At 52.2% G+C, this 26,122-nt stretch overlaps 1 protein-coding gene across 1 annotated transcript in view; it reads right to left on the minus strand.

The window, feature by feature from the left end:
* Positions 1-348: 348 nt before the first annotated feature.
* The window catches only part of LOC135907283 (mucin-2-like), a 74,883-nt gene continuing 49,109 nt past the window's right edge, over positions 349-26,122 (minus strand). The window contains exons 4-6 of the mRNA XM_065438971.2: positions 18,651-25,446; positions 8,933-9,107; positions 349-1,244 (exon numbers count right to left, since the gene is read on the minus strand). Of these exons, the coding sequence (XP_065295043.1) occupies positions 924-1,244; positions 8,933-9,107; positions 18,651-25,446 (7,292 nt within the window). The 3' untranslated portion in view covers positions 349-923. The remainder of the gene's footprint in view (positions 1,245-8,932; positions 9,108-18,650; positions 25,447-26,122) is intronic.

Consider the following 26,122-nt stretch of genomic DNA (forward strand, 5'->3'; position numbering starts at 1 on the left):
GGAGTTTGCGTCCCCCAACCTTTGGGTCCTTGGTTGGCCGTTGCGCACGCATTGCCAGATCTGGACGCATTCCGCAAGGGAAATTATTGTCAAGCACTTGGTTAACAAGCACCTAATCGATTTACAGATGTGACGGGACCATGAATTAAGTCGACTGCACGTTCAAACTGCATGTTCGAACTGCTGAAGCGAAAGGAGGCAGAAGTGAAAAAGACGCAAAAAGCTGCACCTGATTATGACGGCATCATAAAGTTTATTTATTCATTGATCCCAAGCATTTGGGGCCGCAGGCACGACCGAAAACAGTTTTGCTATTAGAGAGGCAGCAAAAAGGCAAAGTAAAACAGACACGCTGAAAGAACAAGAATATCGGGAATATCAGCAACAGTCCCATACAATTCATGCCGGCGTTCACCATGCTCACTCAGGGAAACGCATTCGCGGCGTTGTTATGCCAGATCGCGCGAGTTGACCTTCGCGCGTGATCGTTCTGCAATGCAGCGCACAATGTCTCTTGAGGCAGGGAAGAAGATTAAAACAACTTATATGGGAGAAGCGCTGGAACGGCGTTAACGAGACGCGAAATGACAGACACACAACTATAGTGATTGAAGAGTATCAATAGTGGTGGCCCTGGCCAGATGTGCATGGCGTGTCAACCACAACCGACCAGGAAACACAATTGCCTGAAAAAAAAAAGGCGTTGAGAAATATCAATTAGAAAGCAGGCTGACTGTTCAGAGTCGAAATAAAGCCTCGAAGTATATCCGCAATGTTTTGTCTCGTAAGCGTATAAGCACAAGCCCTCGGCATCGCATTACGAGTGTCCAGCCGCTGGTTCTTTGGCCGTGTATAATGCGTGCCCCAAGTGCGTGCCGACGACGTTCGGGCCGCACTACCCTGCAACGCGTCGGTGGCTCCACCTAGCGGCGATGGCCGCCCATCGTCCACGAGTCGGGCAGGACAACGGCGCAGGAGGTGCGCCTGCCAAGCGGGAACCGCGTCATGCCCTCCGAGTCCGCGCTGCAGCCGAAGACGTGCGCGAACTCCACCAGGTGGCGCAGCGGCAGGTTGACGCGATATGCGGCGGGCAGCAAGTGTCCCTCGTGCTCCAGGTAGTCCTCGTCGCTAGTCTCGCAGTTGTCCAGAGCATAGTACACCAGGAAGAGACGCTCGGACGACATGTCCGGGAGCTTCGCGTACCGGCGGTCAGCGACTTGAGAATGCTGAACCGCCAACAGTTCCTAGAAAGGTTACAGAAAAAGAGCAGCTTCACGTTAAAAGAATAAGAATGAAATAGCTTGAGCGCCATTATGTCCATACATGCAACACGCAAGCACGGGCACACCCAAATCATACCGAGCATTTTGTTAACCCCATGAGCGCGATTTTGTGCGCGACAGCGACGAGGGACGGCATCGTGCGACGGATCGGGCCGCCGCTTGAACAGTTCGCACGGTCTTGTGATCGCTCGGTTCTGCCAGTCTAGAATTTGTCGCTCGTCGCCCGGAAGTGCTATGAGAGACTAGCCAATAGCGCGAAGCCGGAACTGGATGTACATCACTCAAGTACTATCGACTGTGGCACGGAACGAAAAAAAAAACGATTGAATTTTTATAGTGCAAGGATAAGAACCTACTGGAAGACCTTCAGAAATATTTTATGCTGCCTTTTACAGTAAAACACATCAACTTAAGTTAATAAAACACGCGTCACGCTAGTTTCGGCGCCCATATTGCTGGCCTCATAGGCAACACCAGGAAGACGTCGCTCGAAGTCATCGCTCCCATGGGGTACGATTTGTAGGCGACGAGCGAACGCGACAGCCATCGTCGCTTGCCGTTGTCGCGCGCAAGATTGCATGAAGTTCATACTATTAAGCAGAGTTGCTGATTTCTAGCGAGTACGACGGACACCATGCGTGATGGTTTCAGATGCAGCATGCGCATACGTATGCAGCGCAATTCGAACCCATTTTATCCGCAAGAAGCATCAATCCCGGATGCGCTAAAGCGAGCTTCATAGTTTCTTTTCCTTTCGCCCCGACGGCCGGAGCCACCGCTTAACTGAACTTGTGGCAGCACCCTTTGTGACGGGTGAATAGTATTCCAACCAACTCAGGCCAAAGAAAAAAAAGGAAAATAATAAAAGAGAGAAAAGAAAGGAAGAAAAAGACAACGTTGTAAAAAAAGAAAAGGAGAGAGAGCCGGTTCATTAGCGGCGCACTGGGGTCCACAACTCGGAGAGCTGTCCTTTCGTCACGCTCGCCGCAGCCAGCAGCACTTCGTCCCAGTTGCCTGATGTGGCATCGCCAGCTGGTCGAAATGCCAACGCGCGGGATCAGGTGGCGTCATCTTGCGGAAAAGCGGAGAGGCTCTTGCACCGTAGCACTACTATAGTGTTCAATGATCTCGTCCTCTTCCCCGCATGTGCTAGAGATGGTGCTGGTTATGGTTGGGTCGTAGAATGTAAAGACGTCTACCCAGCGGTCGATTTAGGCACCACTGGCCTCCTTGAAGCGCTTGGGTTCAGCGGGAGCGGTGGAAAAATAAACATTGTCCGCAATAGGCATTAGTGAGAGGCGACTGGAGGATTGGTGGAATAAAAGTAGGGAAACGACAAATAACGGAGGCGTACAAAAGCACAGTTCGCAATAGGGGATCAGAAAACTTGGGTGTGGTAGCTCATAGCGTTTTTTTTTTCCTTTTTTATTCTTTAACCTAGGTAGTACATTAGGCAGTATAATAGCAAGAGCTTGGTGGTGCAACCCACCGCCCCGCTCCAAAGGGGACGCTCATAACATCCATCCATCCATCGCAGTGGTGGCGATATGCCAGCGATATGCCAGCGCCCCGGCCCGCGCCTCAAACAACAGACTGCTACCAATGCTGTTGTCGTAAAAGTCCTCCCGGTGGATGTCTCTCTTGCACACTCTGAACAGCTGCAGCGTAGACTTGGTGTCCATGGCCTTTCGCCAAAGTTCCGTTTCGCTTTGGCGCACCCGACTGCTTACCGCCTTAGCAGTCATACGAGTGTTTTCCGCTTGTTCAGGGCAACAAGAAAAATAAATAGCCTGTCCGCTATTCCGGCGAACGGGGGCGGTTTGGGCGGATTGCCGGATTCGCGGGGCGTGAACGTGAGCGGCCAGTGCGGTGCGTCTGGTGGCGTATTTCAGCCAGATAAACCCAGAGCTAAAACTGCAGTAATCCAGTATATCCTGCTTAGCTACTGGTGTACATTTTTGGCAGCGGCGTAATTGTGAACACGATTATGCCACTCTCGAAAATTTACACCAGCAGCTAAGCAGAATATAGTAATTAGCTTTGTGTTTGTGCGGTAAAGCTCAGCGCCACCAGCTGGCGCCACAAAATCTGGCGGCTCACGTTTACGCCCCCGCAGCGTCCCCTTTGGAACGGGGCGGTGGGTTGCGCCACCAAACTCTTGCTGTTATATTGCCTAATGTCCTACCTGGGTTAAACAATAAAAAAAAACACTATGAACTCCCACAAGGAAACGCTGCTTTCTGCAGCTGCCGGCCGGCGGCGACACAAGTTTATGTTTACGTCGTCACGGCAGCACCTCGTATATACCCATAAGCGAAGACAAATTTGCATATTTTTTATCAAAACGAGGCAATTTACTGTGGCAAATGCTACACTAAACGAAGTGGGCTCCAAAATGCGATCTTTCTGAAGAATTGGAGTAACAACACTGCAGTCGCCAGCGCAAAATCTTTTTCCGAACACGATAAACGAAAAATAGCGCTCGCCTCCGCGGCCTGCCGTAAGGTCCCTCAATTTCCTTAGCCTGCCGTAAAATCCCTCAATTTCTCAAAAGTAGCGCCATTCTTAGATCTTTCCGCCACCCCGCTCACCCTGGCGCGTCCTCCTCACGCCTCCTGTCACCCCACCCTCCTCCGCTCCCCCATTGGCCAATCTGTGTCTCATGGATGCAGGCGCCGCGCTTTTGTATATTTTTTCTTTCCAGCGCGAAGTAGGGGCCGCGCTTTTGTATATTTTTTTCTTTCCAGCGCGCGCCGACCTCCATTGTTGGGCCTGCGCGACGAAAGTACGGCAGGCGGACTGACGGAATAGAATGTGTAGGAACTGCGATGCCATGCTGCTGCGCCTGCGGTTGCCGCAACATACATAGCGAGGGCAAAAAGCTTTTTGCTTTGCTGTCCGGCTGGCGCAACGCAAAAAGAAGTGTGGATTCGCAGGATCGGGCGGGCTGACTTCGAGGAAGTGGCAAAGAACGCACGGCTTAGTGAAGTAAGGGCAACGGCTACTCACAACCTCTTATTTTGAGCCTAGTTAACGCCTTCCGCTTCGAAAAAGTGTGTGTTCATGCTCTGCGTGGTTTTTAGCGTGTTGTTTGACTTTTTTTTTCGAATGTGCTCTCTTTGTTTCATGTAGTTTCGTCTTGCGGTGAAATGCACGCATCTGCAGCTGGCCTGTGACATAAAAGCGACTTTATTCAGGGTGTGTTTTGAGCTCCACCAGAAGTTAGCACATTCTCGACGCTTTTGCAAGGCTCACTATGACTTACGATGCAGTCTTTTAGCTTCGAATGTACGCCCGCATGTATTGAATTGGTTTGTGGTGATTTACGTTTTTAACGTTACGAAGCGACTAAAGCTAGGATGCAGGTCGTAGTGGATGGCTCCGGATAACTTTATCTAGCTCGCCTGGGAATGTTTAACGTGCACTTTGATCGTAAAGTCGTATGTGGGCCTCGTTCCTCGTAGGCGTTTCATAATACTAGCGCGGGCGCGCTAGCGCTGCTTTAGACGTTGGCGCCTTGGCGTGATTGTATTTCTTCAATAAATTTTATTTACTAGTTGTAACACCTTCTCATTATTTCGTATTATTGACGGCGCCTCCAGGGCACCAAAGCGGCAACGAGAACACCAAAGCTAGAACCAGGGCTGGATGGAGCTCGCCGAAGCCTGTGCATGCCAAGGGGGTTTAAGATCGCCGACAGCCAATTTTGTATGCGAACACTACCTGCGACGCCTGCACTATTGTAATGTCACGTGCTCTTCAGAGGCCTCCGTTAGCCATTACATGTGCCCTCCTGGAGCAGTACTTGTAAAAAAAGAAAACAATATATCGTCGCGATTACCAAAGCATCCCGCAACGAAAAAAACGACCCTGTTGCCAGGCATTGCTGACCGCACACAGCCATTCCGGCTGTGTGCGGTCAGCAATCTCTCACGCGCCGGCCGAACAAAAGTATCCTGCAGGTACGTAAATTAACCTACGAAACCACGTACACATACTTTCACGCTGTCAACACCTGAAACTTTGGTAATTACGCGAGTGTTTGAGTGCACCGCGTTCTTGCGTCGTGTTTCAGCAACACGAACTCTCAACGTCGCGCGCTTTACGCCTTAATACGCCTTGAATAATGGTCCTTTCCTCTATTTCTTCCGCAATTCCACCACGAAATTCTAAAGGCCAGTTACCGACTGACGAAGAAAGGTCTCGAGTGAAAAAACTGCTCCACAGGGCTCGAACGAACTTTTCTGCGGATTTCTTCGCGTAGTGTGTTAGCCGTCGTCTGCTACGGCAGGCCCACCACCGGCGGCGCCACCGTCGAGGCCGCGCCGAGCGGTGGCGCCGAGCGGAGTAGGAGGGAAGTAAATGGCGCTACTTTGGGAGATTGAGGGGCTTTAGCTGCCGCGGATGCGAGCGCCATCTGGTGGTGGCGCAAGAAACCCACCGGCGCACGCCACGCGCGTATGCCGCTGTGATTGGTTTTCCTATTCTGCCAGGTCAGGCCGCAGAACCCACGATCCCAAAACCCCGCGAGGTTCGCAAAGAACTTTTAAAAAAAACTAGCCGCCCAGCGTGGATTCGAACGGTGAACCTAGATATATTCAGAAGTGTTACCTCTTGACAGCTCCAGCGACACAACTAGATGAGCAGATCTATGATGAGCTTGTCTATGAATCAGTACCGCGGTGGAACAAGTTAAGCAAGGCTAGGAGTATGAGGTTAAAGGAAGGAAGGGGAAAAGAGGACAATGTAGTTTTTCCACTTTACGCCCCGGGGTGTGCCATCTCTACACAAATGTTCCTACGGGCAAAGCACTGCTCCGCACGCACCTGTGACTATTTCTTCCAACCAATACCGTATGACATAGCGCAAGACTCATTGCGGGGAACATTGTGTCGGCGTCGGTGATGGAGCACGGGTCTGAAGAACTATGATTGCCTGACACAATAATTCGCTGACCATTGGCATCCATAAAACAACATCAAGATGGAAGAACCTAAATGAAGCCAGTGGTAAAAAGCTAAGGGCAGGATATAAAATAAAAGAAAAAGTATATATTTACACTTCACCATAGTGAAAGCCATATACGGGGTCCTAAATATTTTTCGTTTAACGTGTTCGAAAAAAAAAATTTTGCGCTGGCCACTGCAGTGTTGTAACTCCAATTCTTTGGCCCACTTGGTTCAGTGTAACATTTGCCAAAGTAAATTGCCTGGTTTTGATAAAAAAACTGGCTGTGGCTTAGCTAAGGTTAAGCCCAGGATGCGAAGCATACTAGCCTTTATTTTAACGCGACAGCGTTAAGGAGCTCATGTCGCAGAAAAGCCGGTGTCGTCGGCGTCGGCTCAGGCGTCCGGCGCTTGCTCAGGCGCACATTTCGTTGTCGCGCCGAACGCTGCGTTGCTCGACGCTCACCGCGTCCGATGCGGGGCGCGTAGTCGCTGCGCCGTAGCAAAGCCACCTAGAAACAGTCTCTGTAGCACGCCGCAACCTTCGCTTCTCATTCCAACGAGCAGCTCTGTCTCCAGGAGGCATCTCACCTCGTGAGTGTCTAGCAGAGGCAAGCGCAGCTGCTTATATACCGCCGCGACGCCGCGAGTTGGAGCCCCGTTTCTCCTCTGTCGTGACGTCATGGTGTCACGTGGTCAGCCTTGAAGGCGACGCCGCGAGCGACGGCGCGAGTTGGAGCCCCGTTTCTCCTCTGTCGTGACGTCACGGTGTCACGTGGTATTGAAGGCGACACCGCCGCGCCTGAGGAGCTGGGTTGAGCTCTAGTAATATGCTTCGCGTAAAAAGTGTAAAGTTGTCTTCGCTTATAGGTATATGCGAGCTGCTGCCATAACGACGCAAACATAAACTTGTGTCGCCGCCTGCCGGCAGCTGCAGAAAGCAGGGTTTCAGGGAGGAGTGCCGCGTGTCCCATCCCCATAAACGAAGGCAAATTGTCACTTTTTTTTGTTAAACACAAGGCAATTAATTGAGGCAAGTGTTACATTGAACAACGTGGACCCCGAAATGCGATTCTTCAGCTAAATTTCAGCAAGAACAATGCAGTGGTAAGCGCAAAACCTTTTTCGAACACGCTAAGCGAAATGTGCGAACTCCGTACGTGATGTAGCAGGCATAGAGTTTCCTACAAAATTACTAGAGGGAACTCTGGCGCTAGTGTCTACGTGAACTACAATGGGAGCGGTTGTCCCAGCATGGGAATTATGGGAAGTACATGGATTTGCCTAAACTTCGTCTTTTTGGCTTCAAACGGCTTTGTGACTTTGTAAACTCGTCATTTTCAACAGTTTATTGCGTAATAAGTAATTAAATAACCATCATTAAAATTGCCCGACGGCAGGATTCGAACACAGGGACTCTAGTACAGAAGCCTGATATTGAAACCATTAAGCCACGGATGCATGTATCGACAAGCGAATGAAACGCACTTATGAACTTATCGCGGGCATGCCAGTGCTTTGAGACGCTAGAGACGCTTGGCGCGTTTCGATTTGGGCACATAGACAAGCTCAATCATTGCAATTAATAGCAATTGTACGCGTTCCCGGCGTCTTCTGCACGTCGTAGAATATAGATTTCGCTGACATATCAGACAATAAGATTTATATAGCGTAATATACAAAGCTACAAGAACGTCTGAATCCACAAGCATGAAGATCAGACAAATCCATGTACTTCCCATCATTCCCATGTTAGGACAACGACTGCAGCGCCACAGTTCCCTCTAGTAATTTTGTAGGAAACTCTATGGTAGCAGGTTGACAGCCATAGCCTACTGTGACCAATATGACGTGCTCGAACAATGACTCGACACAAACTGCTGGGAAATGTTGACTATCCGAGCACCCGTAAGTTCTGCAAGGTGTATGTTTCGTACGAAACACCATTTTATCACCCTCAAATTAACGAAAGTGTGCACTAGGGTTGTGCTGCTAACAAGTGCACCAACCAAAAAATCAGCATTCTAAAAATAGCTTACAACTTTGAGGCCGATCTTGTCCCACAACGATATTCGTCACCTGCATTGTTTGCGCTTCCGTTCTTCAAAACTCTGCGCTCGCTACCTTCCTGTCGAGAATGCTATGCCAAATAAGCTGATGACGCGCATGTTGTTCATGGCCTGAAGTACTGGGCGCGCAGCGTTAAGGAAAGGAAAGGCGCGCAAGACAGATGACGATTATCGTGGTGGGACAAGCTCCAAAGGTTGCAAACTTCTTGAATAGTGAGGGAAGTAAGGGTGCAAAAATGGAATTTCCACGTCCAACTCCCCCTCGAGGGCGTAATTTTGCTGAATGTGTGCGCAACGGGGCCTCGTGTATACAAGGGCTGGGCGCGTGCACTCCTAAAGCGAACCGCGCAGCAGTGACATTAAAACTGGAAATTGCTCTCGTGACCGTAATCCAGCTTTCTCGCGAGGCTGTTTGCCAAGCCACGGCGTATGGTGACTTTTCCAACCGGCATGCACGAACACAGTTTGCAAGTTTTATGACACTGAGAATGCTGACGCGGCTCAAAAGACTACCGCTGCATGTGCAATGAGAAATATATTTTTTTTTATTTGGAGCACGACCATGGCAGCCGTAAGCAGGGCAACGACACGATTGAGAGAAGGCGCGGTCGCAACTTCTACCGGGGAAGCGCACCTTGAAAGCGCCGTATGCAATCTGCAGTGCCACCGTCTGCTCGAGCACTGCGCCCCTGGACAGCGCAGGGTCGGGCGGCGGCGTTGGGCGTCGGAGGATACGCGGCAGCTGCCCGAGGTCTTCCTCGAAGCAGTTCAGGAGAAGCTCCAGGCGCCTCTGAAGGTCGTCTGCGGAACTGCGCCCCAGCATGGCTATCAGCACTTGAGATCCAGCGATTTTTTTGTTTTCAAGACTCGATATCAACTTATCTAGATGGAAAAGACAGCTCTTTAGCGCAGGAAATTAAGGCTAAAGTTTTTCTTTCACTTTTGAAGTTCACGCTTCATCTGCAGCATCAGCACGTTAGTATGACGTCACGGCCTTCCGCACATTCGGGTCTTTTTTTCTTTCTAAAGTTTGCAGAACATGTAGAGCTGGGACTTTTATTTCTTTGAAATGTCATGCGTTCCTTTTTATTGGTACACGATTAAGCTGCCCCGAGAAGCTGCTGCGCTTACCCAAGGGCTCGAGCGGGAACTCCGAGTCCACCCCTGTGTTCTTGCGTCTTCTCTGGCTTAAGGGCTTCGCTGACGGCAAGCTAGTTCAGCGCAGCTCATTTATTTATTGTCCTTCCGAACAGTTGACCAGTCGTGGTGATGCAAAAAGATCAACAGGGTAATTATTCCCAGAAGGGCCAGCTGCCACCTCCCCAGGACATCGGCACAACATGCGTCGGTAAACAGCGAGAATGCTCCACGCATTAGCAAGTTTGCGTCGATGGGACTACTGCATGGAAGGATGCACAGCGAACTCGTACCAAACGCGAACATCACCCGTCGAAGCACAATAGTCTTTACACCACAAACACCGTTGTACGACACATACAGTAGCCGATGGGTGATCGGTGAGCTGATATAGAATATCAGGTACAACCGGTGCGCGTTTGTACCTGGCTAGCAGGACGAAGTTCTCTCGCATGCATCCGCCGACTCCCTCCAATCCCTTTTCCGAATTGCTTCAAAAGTGAACTCATCATTACGTGAACTGCAGTATATTTTTGAATAAGTGACCACTTCACTGAAGTTCTTCCAGCCTGTGATGCAATTTTGCGAGGAGCCTTGAACGCTTTCAGTATTGCTTTATATCGTGCTGCTTCATTGCACTTCGTTACGATTTTAATCTGATTTGAACTTGTTCTTTTTGTAGGCACATGTTTGATTTGCGAAACCTGCTCGATGAAATCTATTGCATTGTATACATTGGTATTTTTTTGTGCTCATCACCGAATCTCCGTGTGCTGCTCAAATGTTGTGGTGACCAGGTCCCATCAAGCAGTTCTAAACATTTCTTCCTGGTCACCCGCACCACGCCTTTGTTCCAGTTTGCAGAAAATAAATTCAAATTCAAGACGTTAAGACATCCATTCCTTGGCCGTCCGCGACTGTGCCTGTGTGCGCTCAGCGGCCGTTCCGATGCTCGAATACCGGTTATCTGCTCCATTCCTTACATATCCCGTCCGGCCTAATTTCAAGTATATAATCAGTGGCGTTAAACGTCACTATTATAATCTGTCTCTATTTCATTTTTTCTACAATCCCTCTACGGTTGATGAAAAAAATTTTGGCCAGGCCCACTTGGCCTGTCTGTCACGCGGCATTGTGAAAATTGCGAGACGACAAATAAGACGCTACACTCATTATGCGAAACTACGCTGAACAAAAATTGGAGGACGCTTAAGCTTCACCTTCAAGAGTGGAACGCGACAGCGTTCCCGTCGACCCGCCGAGGGGTGTAAGACAATGGGCGACGTCACAGCGACTACGCGCCCCGCATCGGACGCGGTGAGCGTCGAGCAACGCAGCGTTCGGCGCGGCAACGAAATGTGCGCCTGAGCAAGCGACGCACGCCTGAGCCTTAGAAACAGCTCGTTTCTAAGGCAACACTGCATTCACTAGAGGCGCTTTTGTACCGCTTTGAAGCATCGAACTCGTTAAATCTTTCTTTTTTCAACTACATACAGGCACTCTCCCAGTGAAACCGTGGCTGCAAAGCAAAGGCATTTTTGTACCTTGGTCTTTGAATTGCTTTATATGCAAAAAACAGGAGACGATTGAGCATATCTTTTTGGACTGTCATGACGCAGTGTTTTTGTGGGATATTCTAAAACGTAGCCTTAAAAAGGAATTGCCGTTAAGTGCTTTCGGGATACGCTTCCTGCCATGTGCGGAACCAGAGGGAGTGCCTGTCGATCTGTTAATGCTTCTGTGCATGCCCAGTGTGTGGCGAACGCGTATGGATATTAGACATGAGCGCATTGTTCAGACCCCAGCACATGAATACTTCATTGAAAGTGTGCTATATATACGCGGATTTTTTCTGTGCACCGAGTGATCCTCCTGATTGGCTAAGTGCTTTGGACAAAGTGACTAGTCTACATCGTTCTTATCACACCTCACTGATCCGGCATTGACTCGAGTTTTTTTTATGGCCATGTAATACTCACATTGTATTTTCTTTTGACAAACCGGTATTAAAAAAACTCGTGGCCCAGTGGTAGCGTCTCCATCTCACACTCCGGAGACCCTGGTTCGATTCCCACCCTGCCCATCTTGCAAGTTCTTTTTTATTCATGAAGTGCCTGCTAGGATTTATCACTCACGGCCAACGCCACCAACGCCGACGACACCGGCTTTTCTGCGACACGAGCTCCTTAACGCTGTCGCGTTAAAAGAACAATATTTTTTCCGATCCTATGTCTTTTTCCCCATTAGTGCACTGCTATTCCTTAATATTTTTTCGGGCTGCGCCCACGTTGCCTGTTTGCCACGCAATGTCACAGAACCAAAAAAAAAACTCACCACATCAAAGTGACGTGTACTCATTTAAGTTGCCTTATTATGCCGAGCAAGACCTTCATATTTCTTTTTCGGAATTACCGGAGAGTGGGACTTCGTTGCGAAAGGAATAGAAGATAGCAACCCGCTGATCGCTCTGGCACTGGCTACTTAGAGCTGCCGGCAGGAATGCATTCCATTGCGTATGATACACATTTTTGCATGGTAGTATATGCAACATCGCTCTGACATCTACGTTTCGCCACAGACCCGTTTAAGCAGCGTTTTAAATTTTCCGTTGCACGCCGCCGCCATTTTCGACCGGTGTCCGCTAGCTAAGCAATAGGAACCGGGCCAGTCACAGACGCCGGCACCACCCTCCCTCGTCCGGTTATCTACTTTCACTGCACCAGCTCTTTCCACTCCTGTGCGCCCCTCTCATCTTGGCAGGCAATTATATAAAAAAGGAAAAAAAAAAGAGAAAAGTCTGTCAAAGTGGGTAATGCTATTCGCTTTGAAATCAAACGAAAGTGGCCTCCTATAAGCGGAGAGAACGATTGATTGGGCTGTTCAAACAACGTTGCGGTTCACCGCCCGATGCTTGTATCGGTGGTTACGGAAGTTTGGCGTCCGGACTTTGGAATAAGCTCAGAATGGAACAGTTTTACGTTATACAGCCGCAGCTGCCCACATTCTCCTGCCATTCCATCGGTAGTTGCCCCATCTTTAGCTTCTTTGCTATTTCAGTTATGTCTTGAGTTTCGGACGTACAGGTTATATACTAGTACTAGCTTAATGCACTGACCTTACAGTTTTTCATTCCAAGAATATTCGTATATACGCTGCGATTCGTGACTTAAGTATGCATGTAGTTTGCACTTTAACCCCAATTTTGTTTGTCTGGAGATTCCTTTCTCATGATCCGGCCACCCTGCGACTACTTCGCGCATATTGGCCCATGTACTTGTTTGTCTTTATCGGGCGACACGTTTCACCGCATAACAAATGTTATCGCACAGCGCAGGACACGCCTGCATGTATCGGAAGTTTCTGGAATGTTATCGATGCTTCCATCCGCTGTCTGTGATGAAACCTTGTGTAATCTGATCGCATGTGTGCGCGACGCGAATGATGTAGAACTTTGTGGAAGGCACGCGGGTCCCAACGATTACTCTGGAACATTCGACGACTGATGTGTAAAACCCGACGCGCTTGACCCGCTGATCAGATTTTCGACGATCGCCGACCGTGTTCGCCGCTATCGTTGTGCTATAAGTGCAGCCTGTATTTTGTGGGCACAGGTTCGCCCAATGAAAGTTATGGTATCTTCGACTGGTCGCCTGTATGCCCCGAAGCAGAGTCGGGTAGATCGGTCGTTTCCCGAGCTCAAAGGTAGGGGACAAGCGCGCAAGCCGAACGTGCGACTCGCTCTCGGAGGAGGAAATTGCTGATGCGAAACCACGTGACTACTGCCAACGTCCGATGTTTCGCCTATCCAAAGCTCCCAGCGCTGCCGGAAAAACCGGCGGACGTGCTGGCGGGACGAACGTTCGTCGAGACGCCAGCATGCAGTGGCCTAGGTTGCCAAGGTTACGGTGGGCCGTCGCCAACAGCAGCGACGCGGCGCTGCGATGACGTTTCAATCTCGATGACTGCTCCGACGACAGGGCTCAGAGCGCCTCAGAGCGCTCCAAGATAGAGGAGAGCAATCGAGAAGAACCAGCCGAACGCAGGGCGCGCACCCTCTTTCAACCAGCCGAAGACAACGCTGCTCGCGAGAGCGCTCCAGAGTGCTCAGAAACGACCAGCCGAAGATAGCATTAGTTTTGTCTTTCACAGTATTCCTACTGTGTTCAACGTCACCACCGCGTGACATCTGGTGGAGGTGCTTGTGCGTTCATGATTGTACCGAACGCCCCCGAAAAGCCGCGATCCAAGCCCGAGGACAAAACCAACATCGCCCAAGACCAGCGTAGCCGCCGACAGCAAGGAGTGCACCCAGAGCACGGACTTCTACCTGAGACGACAGGGGCCAAGACAACCCCAATGGCTGCCTCAGCGTCCCCCGTTATCCTGCAACAACCTCAGGACCCACCGACCTTTCATGGAGCAGCTACTGAAGGCCCGGAATCCTGGCTGGATACCTACGAACGAATCGAGACTTTCAACAACTGGGACTCCGACGACAAGCTGCGGCATGTATACTTCGCCTTAGAAGGCGCCGCCAGAACGTGGTTAGAGAACCGGGAGTCGACCATGACAACATGGGACCTGTTCTGTAGCGGCTTCCTGCGCACCTTTACGAGCGTCGGGCGCAAGGAAAGGGCCGAAGCTATGCTGGACGACAGAGTGCAGCTACCAAACGAGAATGTTGCCATCTTTACGGAAGAAATGAGCCGTCTGTTCCGCGATGCCGGTCCGGATATATTCGTGGAGAATGAAGTCCGCCTACTCATGCGTGGTGTAAAGGAGGAACTTTTCGCCGGAATGGTACGAAGCCCACCGAAGACTGTCAACGAGTTTCTTCGCGAGGCCACTAGCATCGAGAAGACACTGGAAATGCGGAACAGGCAATTCCCCCGCCGCACTAACTCGACAAGCTACGCCGGAGTTCAGTCACTGTACACCGACGACCTGCGCGAGACTATCCGAGCGGTTGTGCAGGAGGAGCTACAGAAGCTGTTCCTGTCATCAAAGCCTCAAGTGGCTTCGATTGCCGACGCCGTACGTGAGGAGCTCCAACAACTCGGAGTAGCTCCTCAATCGCTGCAGCCTCAGCCGCAAGCGATGACTTGCGCCGCTGTAACCCGCCATTACGTTCCCCCTCCGCGCCCACGGCAGGGCCCAGTGATGACACAGCTCCGTCGTCCCCCCCCCCCCCCCCCCCCGCCAGCACGCCAACCCGTCACCCCACGCGGCATTCCAAGGAAGACTGACGGTTGGCACGCCCCCGACCACCGTCCGCTTTGCTATCAGTGCGGAGAAGCCGGGCACATCTACCGCCGATGCCCATACCGGGAGATGGGACTCCGAGGGTTCGCCGTTAACGCGCCGCGACCACAGATTGGCGAACGACCTCGCGATATCGCCGACTACCTCGCCGCCCCTCAATGGAGCCCTCGACGACCGTCGCGTTCGCCGTCACCAGGCCGCTACCTGTCGCCGCAGCGCCGACCATACACCGGCCCAGCCCGGGGCTACTTTACGAGCCCATATCCGGAAAACTAAAAGCAGCAACCGATGGAGGTGCGGTTGCTGTTCGTCGAACTGACGAAGATCCCCGCCGCCGACGAAGACGCCGAAGAAACTACCTCGACGACATAACGACATGCCGCCGTCCCGACGAAGTCTGGAAGCAAAGAATACGACGACGAAAGACAACCTGATGACGTCACATACCAGCCACAGGTCAACGCGACGCAGCCGTGATCCGATGCCAAGACCGAACTGTAATGCAAGACAAAGAACCACCGACCTCGACATGCTTCTCAACAGCCACGCAGTCACCGCCTTAGTCGATACAGGGGCCGATTACTCCGTCATGAGTGGACACACCGACGCCCAGTTGAAGAAAGTTAAGACTGCATGGGAAGGCCCCCAAATTCGGACCGCTGGAGGACACCTCATTACGCCGACTGGAATCTGCACGGCAAGAATTACCGTTCATGACTGGACTTACCTTGCCACCTTCGTTCTCCAAGAGTGTTCACGAGACGTCATTCTTGGCATGGATTTCCTGAACCAACACGGCGTATCATAGACCTGAAGTCAAAATCGATAACGTTGTCGGAAGATCAAGCGATACCGCCGGAGAGCTCTCGTAGTCGCCACGCCTTCAGTGTGCTCGAAGATCAAGTGAGCATCCCGCCGCGCTCCTGCATTCCAGCATTATTATTTCCGTCGGCACCGAAACACCCGCTGACTAGAAGGCGTCATCGAGGGCGACCAACATCTACTGCTCGACCGTGAAATTTGCGTCGCAAGAGGGATCGCTCGACTCCACGGAGGGAAAGCGGAAGTTATGCTAACCAACTTCAGCCAAGAGTTCAAGCACATCAACAAGAGCACGACAATCGCGTACATCGAGGAAATTGCGGAAGCCAGCAATGCCTTTGTCCTCTCGGAGTCTGCCGCATCTACCCCGATGAGCATAGTCCCCGAACCAGACTTCGACGTAAATCCATGTCTTCCTATGAGTAAGCAGCAACAGATCCGAAGTCTTCTCCGACGATATAAAGACTGCTTTTCGACGTCATCGAGGATTCGACAAACACCAGTTGCAAAGCATCACATAATAACCGAAGAGTGCGCTCGACCACTCCGCCAGAGCCCTTACCGAGTTTCGACGCGAGAACGCGAAGCTATAAGACAACAAGTCGACGAAATGCTGCGCGAGGACATCATCCAGTCGTCGAAAAGCCCGTGGGCGTCTCCAGTTGCAGTGAAGAAAAAGGACGGAACCCTACGTTTCTGCGTCGATTATCGTCGACTGAACAAAATCACGAAAAAAGACGTATAACCCCTCCCACGGATAGACGACGCATTGGATCGGCTCTGCAATGCTAAATACTTCTCATCGATGGACCTCAAGTCTGGCTACTGGCAAACAGAAGTTGACAATAACGGACAATATAAATGTAGCCATTCGTTGCTTGAGAAAGGTTGAACTTCAGTGGTGAACTGGTTGTATTCTTTTCCAAGGCTGTTTTAAAGTGCGCTTAGACTGCTTTTTTTGAGGTAGGTATTCAGTGCGGTTTATTGAGAGATGGCAGAATCAAAGAGCAAACACTAAAGAGCGAGATAGCCGAGAAGCCTCCGACTCCCACACTGAAGCGAAGCTCCGTTACTGTGGATACAGGAGGCGCAGGGTAATAATCGAGTGTATCTGTATTCGTTGTTCTGGATCACCCTGTTCCGGGTAGAGCTGACGGAGGTTTTCCGACACGCTCCATCTCGACGCCGCAACGGTGCATCAATGCCCAAATAGCTGCAAGCTGTCCTGCTCACCGCAGAAGTCCAAGCTTCTACTGGTGAGGCGGCACACAACCAAGGAGGACGTCGACAACATCAAAGTTATCTTCGAAAAGCATGACATTAAGCCAAGCAAGTCCCTCAAGATCCTGAGCGTGCTCACACTGGCGGACGACAATAACAACGCAATGGTGGAACAACTCACAAATACTCCCGAGCAAGTTATGTGTACAACCTGCAGCATCACGAACCGACACAGAGGCATGAAAAAGGGTATTGCTCATACGCGAGGCACTGAAACAAGCACTCGGATTACCTAAGAGCGCAACCACAGACAAATTCCTCCGTATGTGGCTACATATGACACCGTGGAGGAACTCATTGGAGGCTACTTGTCAAATGAAAGGGCAAGGCTAGCTCAAACACAAACGAGCCGCAAAGTGCTGACCTAACTTAAGTACGTTACGCGGGACCCGCCTCAGCCGCAGGCGGTATACCGAAATCGCGGCGTCAACACGTAATTGTGCACCCGACCCCTCGAAACATACACGAACCACATTGAGAGTCAGAGCGAGGCAAGAGCATAAGCACCAAATAATGCGTGCTCACGAATCCCCACAACGAGGTACACCGACGCAGCCACCACAGCGGCAAAAGAGCCATGGTGGCCGTGGTGACGGACGGGTGCGAGCACCTGACCAGCGCGTTTCCATCCCGCGAGCTACAGCAAAAGACACAGAAGAGCTTGCCATCGCTCTAGCCCTCAAGCAAACCAGAACATCCACCACAGCCACGGATTGGTAAGAGGCATGCCGCAATCAGGCTGGGTGGAACCCACGAAACAAGGCACCGGGCAGGAACGGTTCACATCGTGGGGACCCCAGCCCACTACTCCATGAGAGACAACGAACGCGGCCATCTTACGACCCGATGTTTCACCCATCAGGCCAAGGAATAGACATTGGAACTCCCACCCTTGACGAGCTACCAAAAAATCAGGTTGTCTTTCGTCGTCGTATTCTTTGCTTATAGTACAAACTCAGCAGAACACACCAATCGCGGCACCCAAACCTTACGAAGAGCAAGGCAACAGACTAATCAAGACACAGATTAACAGACCAGGATGCATATGCTACTCCCCAGACCATCCCAACGCGCAATATAAATTCTGCAATCTGCCAGGCACTCTCAGACACATCACATGGGAACGTTTCAACAACCCAGACCTACCACCTCCTTCCCATTCCACGGAGCAGTGCGAGATACTGCTGCCCAGCTCCATTCCTGAAGATCAACTCCTGCTGGTCGAGAGGCTCGGCCGAGCCAAGACGGTAGATGGCTGCCTGGGATAAGGACCCACCCCTTATATTGAAATACTCAATATCTTTTCACTCTCCCGTCAGTGGCCGCGCTGACAGTAGTATGCACTTGTTAAACGCGCCGGCTGTCCGCGTTTTTTTTTTGTCTTCATAAAGGAACGATCCTCCACGTCTACAAGCTCGGGACGCAGCTACTCGTATATGCAACCACGTGTCTCGAAGTAATACGACTATAATAGCTGTATAGCACAAGGAACACTATACGAAAGAGCTCAACCATGGCGTAGAGGCACGTTTAGCAGTTTGAAAGCCGGCTCGTGTACTATACTGCAACTATATAGGTAACTAAGTAACTAAGTCTAAGTAACCTTAGACTATATACATGCAAGACAATGTTCGAGTACTGTCCCACTTCAGGCCTTTTCTAAGCGAGGAGTACCTCACCAGTTGTTCCTTGAGCGTGCTCGCAGTCGGAATGGTCGCAGTCGGACGAACGAGGTAATATTTGACGTCCGCAGTAAAGAACACAGACATGGTTTTAAAAAAAGATGAAAGGATGTACAGTAATGGCAACGAGGCGCCGATTGTGCCGCACTAAAATACGCGCATACTTACCCTAGCGAATCGCTTTCGAAGGCGGCGTCAAACAGCCTCTCGACCAGTGCGTGGTAGAAGCGCACAGCGTAGCGGGACAGGTGCAGCGTGAACAGGCTGTCATTACTGGGCACCGATGCGTTGAACAGCGCGACGGGAACAGGCACGCGCCGTCTCGACGCGTCGTAGCTGGCATGCGTACGCATTGGAGACAACAGGGTGGGTGGAAGGCTGCTGGCGTTCTTGGCTTGTAGCTTCGCCCGCTGCTGGGAACGTGCGACGGCGTGGTAGAACTCAGCGGGCTTTTCCGCCGGGTAGCCGGCTGCGGTGGAGGCGTCCACGCAAGACTCGTTCCCGTGTCCGAAGAATGCCACTCGCCGTCGCTTGAGCTGATAGCGGTGGACGAGCGCCTCGTACTCGCTTATCCAGGCCAGGTTAGAGATGCGGCGGCTGAAAACGTTCTCCAAATGCGCCAGCCTGTCTGCAATAAGCCCACGCTCGTCGTCCGTACGGAACAGGCTCGCCGAGAGTTTGACGAGGCAGGAAGGCAGTACGGTCTCCACAGCCATTAAGCACAGCGTCCTGGAGTCTGCGGCGTCGGCGAGTGTCCTGCCGCGGAGATCCATGAAGAACAGCTGGCGCAATGCTGAGTGCTTTTCCGGTAGGAAGGGGGCTAACCGTACGAGCGCGAGGAAAGCTTCGTAGTTCATAACAGCCCTGGCAGGAAGTTCGCGCAGCGCAGCGGGAAGGTAGTTCCGGACGTATCGGGATGACTTTAGTTTCACGGTCGTCGTCGTATCGAACATAGAGGCACTGTCGAACGCCACGCGCAAAAAGTCGCTGATCGCCGCGTCTACTTCGGAAAGTTTAACCACGACGTAGCCGCCGAACTTGAGTTCTTCGAGCTCAGCGACGCTAGGCTCTCGCGGGCTCGAAGCGAGACGAATGAACACAGTCATAATTTCGTCGATAAGCGCTGTGTCCGGGCTTTCGCTAAACGCGGAGGCGATGTCGCTCACAGCGTCGCGGAACTGCATCACCACAGAGGGTCTTAAAGCGTCGTTGCACGAGAAGACGTGCTTAGGTTTGCTCAGTTCGACGACAGTAGCCTCACCGGGACCCGCACCGTTTACCATATCAAGGAATGTGGCTAAGCCTAGGTCTCGCATAATTTCACCGGCAAAGGTCCACGATTCTCGCGTAGTGGCAGCAGCTTCTCTCGGCCACTGCTTTATCGCCCAAGAGCTGAGGAGACGCGTCACGGACGCAGTCGCTAAGGATTCCTTGCTGCGATCAGCGCACGCATTGTATAGAGACACGGCCAAGCTGACGTCAGACTCCTGGTTCGACGGCAGCAGCGCCAGAAGACTGGCGACCAGCTGATCTTGAATGATGGTGTCGGTCGATACCATAGCGCCGGTGCCCTTGTTCTTGCCCAGCGGGTGCGCCGTAGCCCAGGACCCGCACACGTGATCGTAGAAATTCTCGCACGGCCCCGCGGTGCTGCCCTCCAGGAGGGATTTGATGTAGTCTGCTTCGCGGTTGCAGAGTTCGGACGAGCAGAACAAGAGGCCGGCGGCGGCCACAGAACTGGCCCTAGTCGCCTCCGTGACGGTGATATTCAGCGCAACCGTGGACCAAGTAATGTCGACCACGTGAGCGAGCCCTAGCACTAGAAGCATCACGGCCAACACAAACAGAAGCATCAGGCAGCACGACGTGTAACCGTAATCCTGGTCGTGCTCCATGGCGTGTGGTGCCTGGCTGTTCCCTTCCGGTGCTGCACCCACAGCTCCCGCCGCATTCGTCTGTGGACTCGGCTCTTCCGTCTTTCTGCCTTCCGGTCCCATTCCAGCAACGTCAGCGCCCTTGCGCTTCTTGGATTTGTGCTTTTTCTTTTTCTTCAGCTCGCCTTGTTCCCAAGACGCAGGTGGCGACATGACTTCGGCGGGTTGAGGGGATTGAAACATTGCAGTGTACTGTCTGTACGCCGGAAACTCGAACTCATTGTCGTCGCCTTCTCGGATTTCAGACAGCTTAACCATAGAAGCTTCCGCCGAGGGCTCAGCTGCGCCATGCTTATTCTTTAGGTGCGGCAATGCCTCACCAGCCCCGCTCATCCCTGGTTGGCTTAAATGTGCAGACGCTTTCGGAGGTTGAGCACCGTGCGCAGGCGTTACGGATGCCGACGATGGTGCTTTTTCAGAAGGCTTGATTTGTGGTGTTCCGGTGGTTTGTGGTGAACTGGGTTTCTGGTTTTCCTCTTCTTTGGAGACTGCCGCTGCCGGAAATAATTTAGGAAGCCTGGCTTCCCCTTCCGACCCGGCAAACAGAAAAATGTTTTGGGCCTCCCTTCCGGGCGGCCTCCCAATTACTTGTTGCGACATTTGCGTTCCGGCAACTGGTTTCGAATTTGGCCCAAGCACCATGTTGGGGCCCACGGGACGCTCCGCCGCTGATGGCTTGCGACATTTTTCATCTTTCTCCGAACTCTCTCTATACGAAGACCCTTGCTCTTTCTGTGCTTCCATGTGAGGCACTGACGCTGAGCATGGTGTAGCGCTGCCTGCCCTTGCGGGATCCACGTCTTTCGGCAAAAAGAACTTGGCAAGCTTTGCTTCGCCTTCAATCACACTTTTCTGATCGTAACTTTTCGACGTTTCTGTAGGATCTACGTTTTCATTCTTTGTTGAAGTCATGCTGTTATCTGTAGTCCTGTAAGTGGTGACACTAGCGGAGCTCGCTCGCGTCCTACAACTCTGCTGCGTTGTCTCTGACATGCTGGTGCGCCCCTCAGGGACGTCTTTGTAAGCACCGCTCTTCAACTCTTCTGAAGCCAGTCGCTTCTCCGGGAATTTGTCAGCGCGACCTGGAATTTCCGACAAGTTACTGTCGGGAGCTTTATTCGCATTAGTGTGTCCGACCGAAGACTCCTTAGGTGGAGTTTTGCTCGCAATGGCGAGTCCTGCCGGTACTGCTTTCACCGGAGGCTCTTTGGGTGGCAGAGTTTTGTTTCCAATGGTGTGTCCCGCTACTGTTGCTTTCGGCGAAGACTCCTTAGGTGGTGGAGTTTCGCTTGTACTGGTGCGGCCTGTCCCTACTGCTTCCACCGAAGGCTCCTTAGGTGCAGTTTTATTCTTACTGGTGGGTCCTGCTGGTACTGCTTTGACCGAAGACTCCTTAGGTGGTGGAGCTTTGGCTGGAGTTTTGCTCTCATTGGTGTGTCCTACCGGTGAAGATTTCCCAGAAGTCTTCTTAGTTTCAATCTTGCCCATTTCAGCACGTTCCGCTTGCAATGTTTTCACCGAAGATTCCTTAACGTTGTTTGCCTTGGTCTCAGATTTCGACGAAGGGCTCTGAAGTTCGCGGCGCTCTGTTACAAATTGTTCATGCTCGTGTGATTGAGGGGACGAAGCAGGTGTAGTGGTGCTACGAGGTCGTCCTACAGCAGCTACTAACGGTCTGTAAATGGGCACTTTGCCGGAGAGACTCGTGGCATAAGCCCTCGATGCATGTGGCGAAGAACTGCCACTCAGAACATTTGGTGACAATGCGGCTTCATAAGGTAAATTTACCAAGGACATGCCAGGACTTGGCGACATCGTGGACTGCGCTATCTTGAAACCTGCATCTGCGTCAGGACTTACCGCGGCGAGCAGTTCTCTATACAGAAATTTCGTTTTAACGCTTCCTTCGTTTGAAGCTGGGGAAAATGGTGATCCCGGTGAAACAATACCCGGCGACAAGGAACCGTAATTAGGTGACGCTGTGCGCGACAATGACCTCGACGCTGATCCGGCACCGTGTCCAAATGACGCTAGGAGGGGTCGAAGAGTGCGCGCCTTCGTCTTTGGTCTATTCGTGTCAGTTTCGCCCTCTTTTGATGACGTTACTGGGCTTGTTGCAGGTGACTTGTCAGATGGCGCTTTAGCTCTGGCTGTAGGGCGCGTTTCAGGTGGCGAGGCAGGTGAGAGAACACCTGTGCTCCTTCGGCCTTTGTCTTGATGGTAGGACGCGACAAGCAGCCGCGTTTCAGGCTCTGCATGGGCGTTTAATACTTCCTTAGAGGCTTCTTTTTGTGGGGCAAGCGCGATGCAGGCGTCTGACGCCGACACTCTCGGATCACAGCCAGTCGTTCCGGCCAGCCGACTCTCGTCTGGCTCGTCGCTCGCTACCGTCGGACTCAATTGCTGGACCGGAGCTTTCGCACCGTGCGTCTCAGGAAGCTCAGGTGGCGAGGCTGGTGAGAGAACTCCTGTGCTCCTCCGGCCTTTGTCTTGATGGTAGGACGCGACAAGCGGCCGCGTTTCGGGCTGTGCATAGACAGTTTGGTCTTCTGCGGAGGCTTCCTTTCGCGGGGCAAGCTCAATGTCTGGCGTCGGCAATTCCATTGGTTCACAGGCAGTCGCTCCGGTCAGCCGACTCTTGCCTCGCTCGTCGCTCGCTCCGGTCGGACTCGATTGCTGGGCCTCTTTCTCTCCGTGTGTCGTGACGGGTGTTTCAGGTGGATGCCGTTTGTCGGCCGCCAACACTAACCTGCATGCGACAGGTGATGGTGCTGCGGGAGAAGGTGCCGCAGCAGTTGCGGTGAGCGCTGAAGCGACGAAAGAGTGGAACTCTTTATCCGCTTCCTTTCCCCGTGATGGCTCCTTAGAGTGCAAGGGCAAATCAGACGTGCTCGCTTCATCTTGTGCTATGTCGGTTATACGCGAAATTTCGGAAACGACGGCATTGATCACGTCGTAAATTGTACCAATTTCTCCCGGTAGCGCAACACAAGAGTTCCTTCGCGGCTCTTCGGAGTGCAAGGGCAAGTGAGATGCACTCGCATGATTTTGTGCAGTGCCTGTCTCACACGGAATTTCGGCCACGATGGTATTCATCATGTCTGAAAGTGTACCAATTTCTGGGGGTAGCGAAGCACAAGAGCTCTTTGGTCCAGCAGAGTCGGGGCTTACTTGTGAAGAAAGCCCAGTTTGTACAATTTCAGCTTGTTGGCTTTGTGTACTTCGGTCATCGCCATGAAAGGTGGCAGCTGAGGTGTGTTGGCTCTGCTGAGCAAGTGAAAGCCGCGATTCTGGAACATCGACAGCAGAGCTTATCATGGCAGTAGCTACGGTATTAGCCTCGGTTGGTGCAGCAATATTTCCATGCCCAGTTTCTTTTTCTAAAGGTTCCTTCTGTTGCGAGTGCTGTTTCAGCTTTCCATCGTCTTGTGGCAGGTGCGATGAAGGAGCTCCTATTTCTCGGCGTGGAATTTGGTGCTGATTCTCTGCAGCCGATGTCCTCGCGGCAGCAGCCGCGTCGCTTGCTGAGCAGTGAATGTGCGCGCGATCTATGTCACTTTCGCTGGCTGACATCAGCTTCGTTGTCAGCTTCAGGTCGGTGGCTTCTGTGCCGGCTCCGTGCTCGGGCGAAGCACAACCAATTGTCTCGTTTTGTTTGAGAGCAGTCACGTGCTCGCTTTCCGGTGGCGAATTGTCATTGATGTTGGCAAGGCCTGGCGGATGTGCCACAACAACTTTGTCTACTTCTTTAGGCGACGGGTGCTGGACTGTTACCGGCAGCGCGTCAGGCTTCGGGAGTTGTGCTCTGCTCAGTTCGGGTGTTTCACTGACCAACGCCGCGGACGGCATATGCTCAGGTCTAACCGGTAGTGCGTTAGGCCTAATAGGCTGCCCTTCGAGGCACTTTGGCGCTTCGTTAGCAACTACCGATGATGGCGGATGCTGAGCGACTTCCACAGACCCTAATTGCTGGGCTTCATTTGGCACCACATTACAGTTAGTAGGCTGTGTGTAACGCACTTCTGGGCCAGTATTGAGCGTTTCCGCAGATGGTGGCTGCTCAAATGTTTTCTGCTGCATCTCAGGCATTGTCTGTGTCGCTTCAGAGACATGATCGGCTTTGACTCGCAGCGCGTCCAGCCTAGCCAATCGTGTTTCGCTCACTTCCGTGGCTGCATCCACCATTTCCGGGCGTGAAAGGAATGTTCCCGGTATAACGTTATGCATTGTCGGCTGTATATGACCTTCCGGCGCAACATGGGCCATTTCTGATGTCGGCGGATGCTGCGATGATGCCTTCAGCGCGTCAGGCCCTGTCAGTTGCGTTAGGTTCACTTGCTGTGCAGGGTCTCGGCGTGAAGGGTCTCCTTGAGCTACGGACATTTCCATCTGTGAGGCGCCCAGGACCGCACCCGTCAATGGCACACGTGGAGGGTAAGGATGGCGTTGCCGAAAGCTCGGGTCAGTGAGCACCCGCGGACCAGCGCCCCTAAGCATTTGTGGCGCTGCAAGCGGCGCCATTCGCGGCTCGGGAGCACCCGCCGACAACCTGGGTGCCCGAACGATCTCGAGCGGCGCCCGGGGCAAACGGGCGCCCGGTGTAATTTCGACGGGCGCAACAGTCGTAACGGGCGCATTGTGCACCGAGACCGGAAGTAGTTGGTTTGTATGTTTCCCGGTGACTACGAACAGAGTACGGTAATATAAAGCGTCTTCGTTCGCTTCAGCAGAAGGTCGCAGTAAGGCGCGTTCGGAGGAGCGGCGTGTCGCGGGGCACGCGTCTTGCGGCTTGGGCGCCGCCGGTCTGGGCAGCACGCGCGTTGCGCTCGCCTGCCGCAGCGGCACGCCGCTCGGTGCCCCGCCGTGGACCGGCGGCCTCCGGTGGAAAACGGCGTCCATGGCGGTGCGCAATGCGGACGAGACTCGAGCGGAGACGCTCGGAGCAGCTGCTGCCGGGGACGGCTCGAGAACCCTCCGTGTCCTCGGGGTGTGTGTGAGGACACTCCGACTCGTTTTGACCGGGGCGCCGCCTGCGTCATTAGCCAATATAACGGTCTCAGTCATGTTACGCTTTCGCGTTAAAAAAAAAGGAAGCCGTCGGTAAAAACTCGTGATTGCTGCTTTGTCCAGAGTGAATTCGCGTTTAGTACTTACGTACAGCAGATGTCTTCCGCTTTGAGAGAATTTCACGCGGTTCAATGTAAGTCGTGAACAGGCAAACCCATCAATGATTAACATTCACTTGCCAGTGATGAACACAGTCCCTGTATTGAAACGTCGTCCTCTCTCCTTTTATTATATATATATATATATATGGTGTCCCAGCAAACCTTGGCTAGACTTTAAAAATATACAAATGCCGCGCGTAGCTGAACAGAGCCAAGGTAATGTTTGCAGAGACTGAAATTATTTTTGCATTCCATATAATTAGATTGTTACGTCTTTATGGACTTCTGCAATATTATAATTAGATGAAAAGTACATGTAAATGAGAAAATTGTGCAGCGTCACAGGGCCCTCTCTGCAGCGCGCACGGGGGAAGCCTTTGAAACGCGCGCCACAACGGCACTCGTCGCACGGAGCATGCGCACCGATCGCGTTATCGTAAGAACTCGCGCGGGGAATGCCGGGAAGGGAGCTGCCCGATAAGAAGGCAGCTGAGACGGCACTCGGGGCTTTTTTCCGGGGCGCGGGCCTGGGGAGGCG

This window comes from Dermacentor albipictus, chromosome 7 (assembly GCF_038994185.2).
Source record: "Dermacentor albipictus isolate Rhodes 1998 colony chromosome 7, USDA_Dalb.pri_finalv2, whole genome shotgun sequence".
NCBI lineage: Eukaryota > Metazoa > Arthropoda > Arachnida > Ixodida > Ixodidae > Dermacentor > Dermacentor albipictus.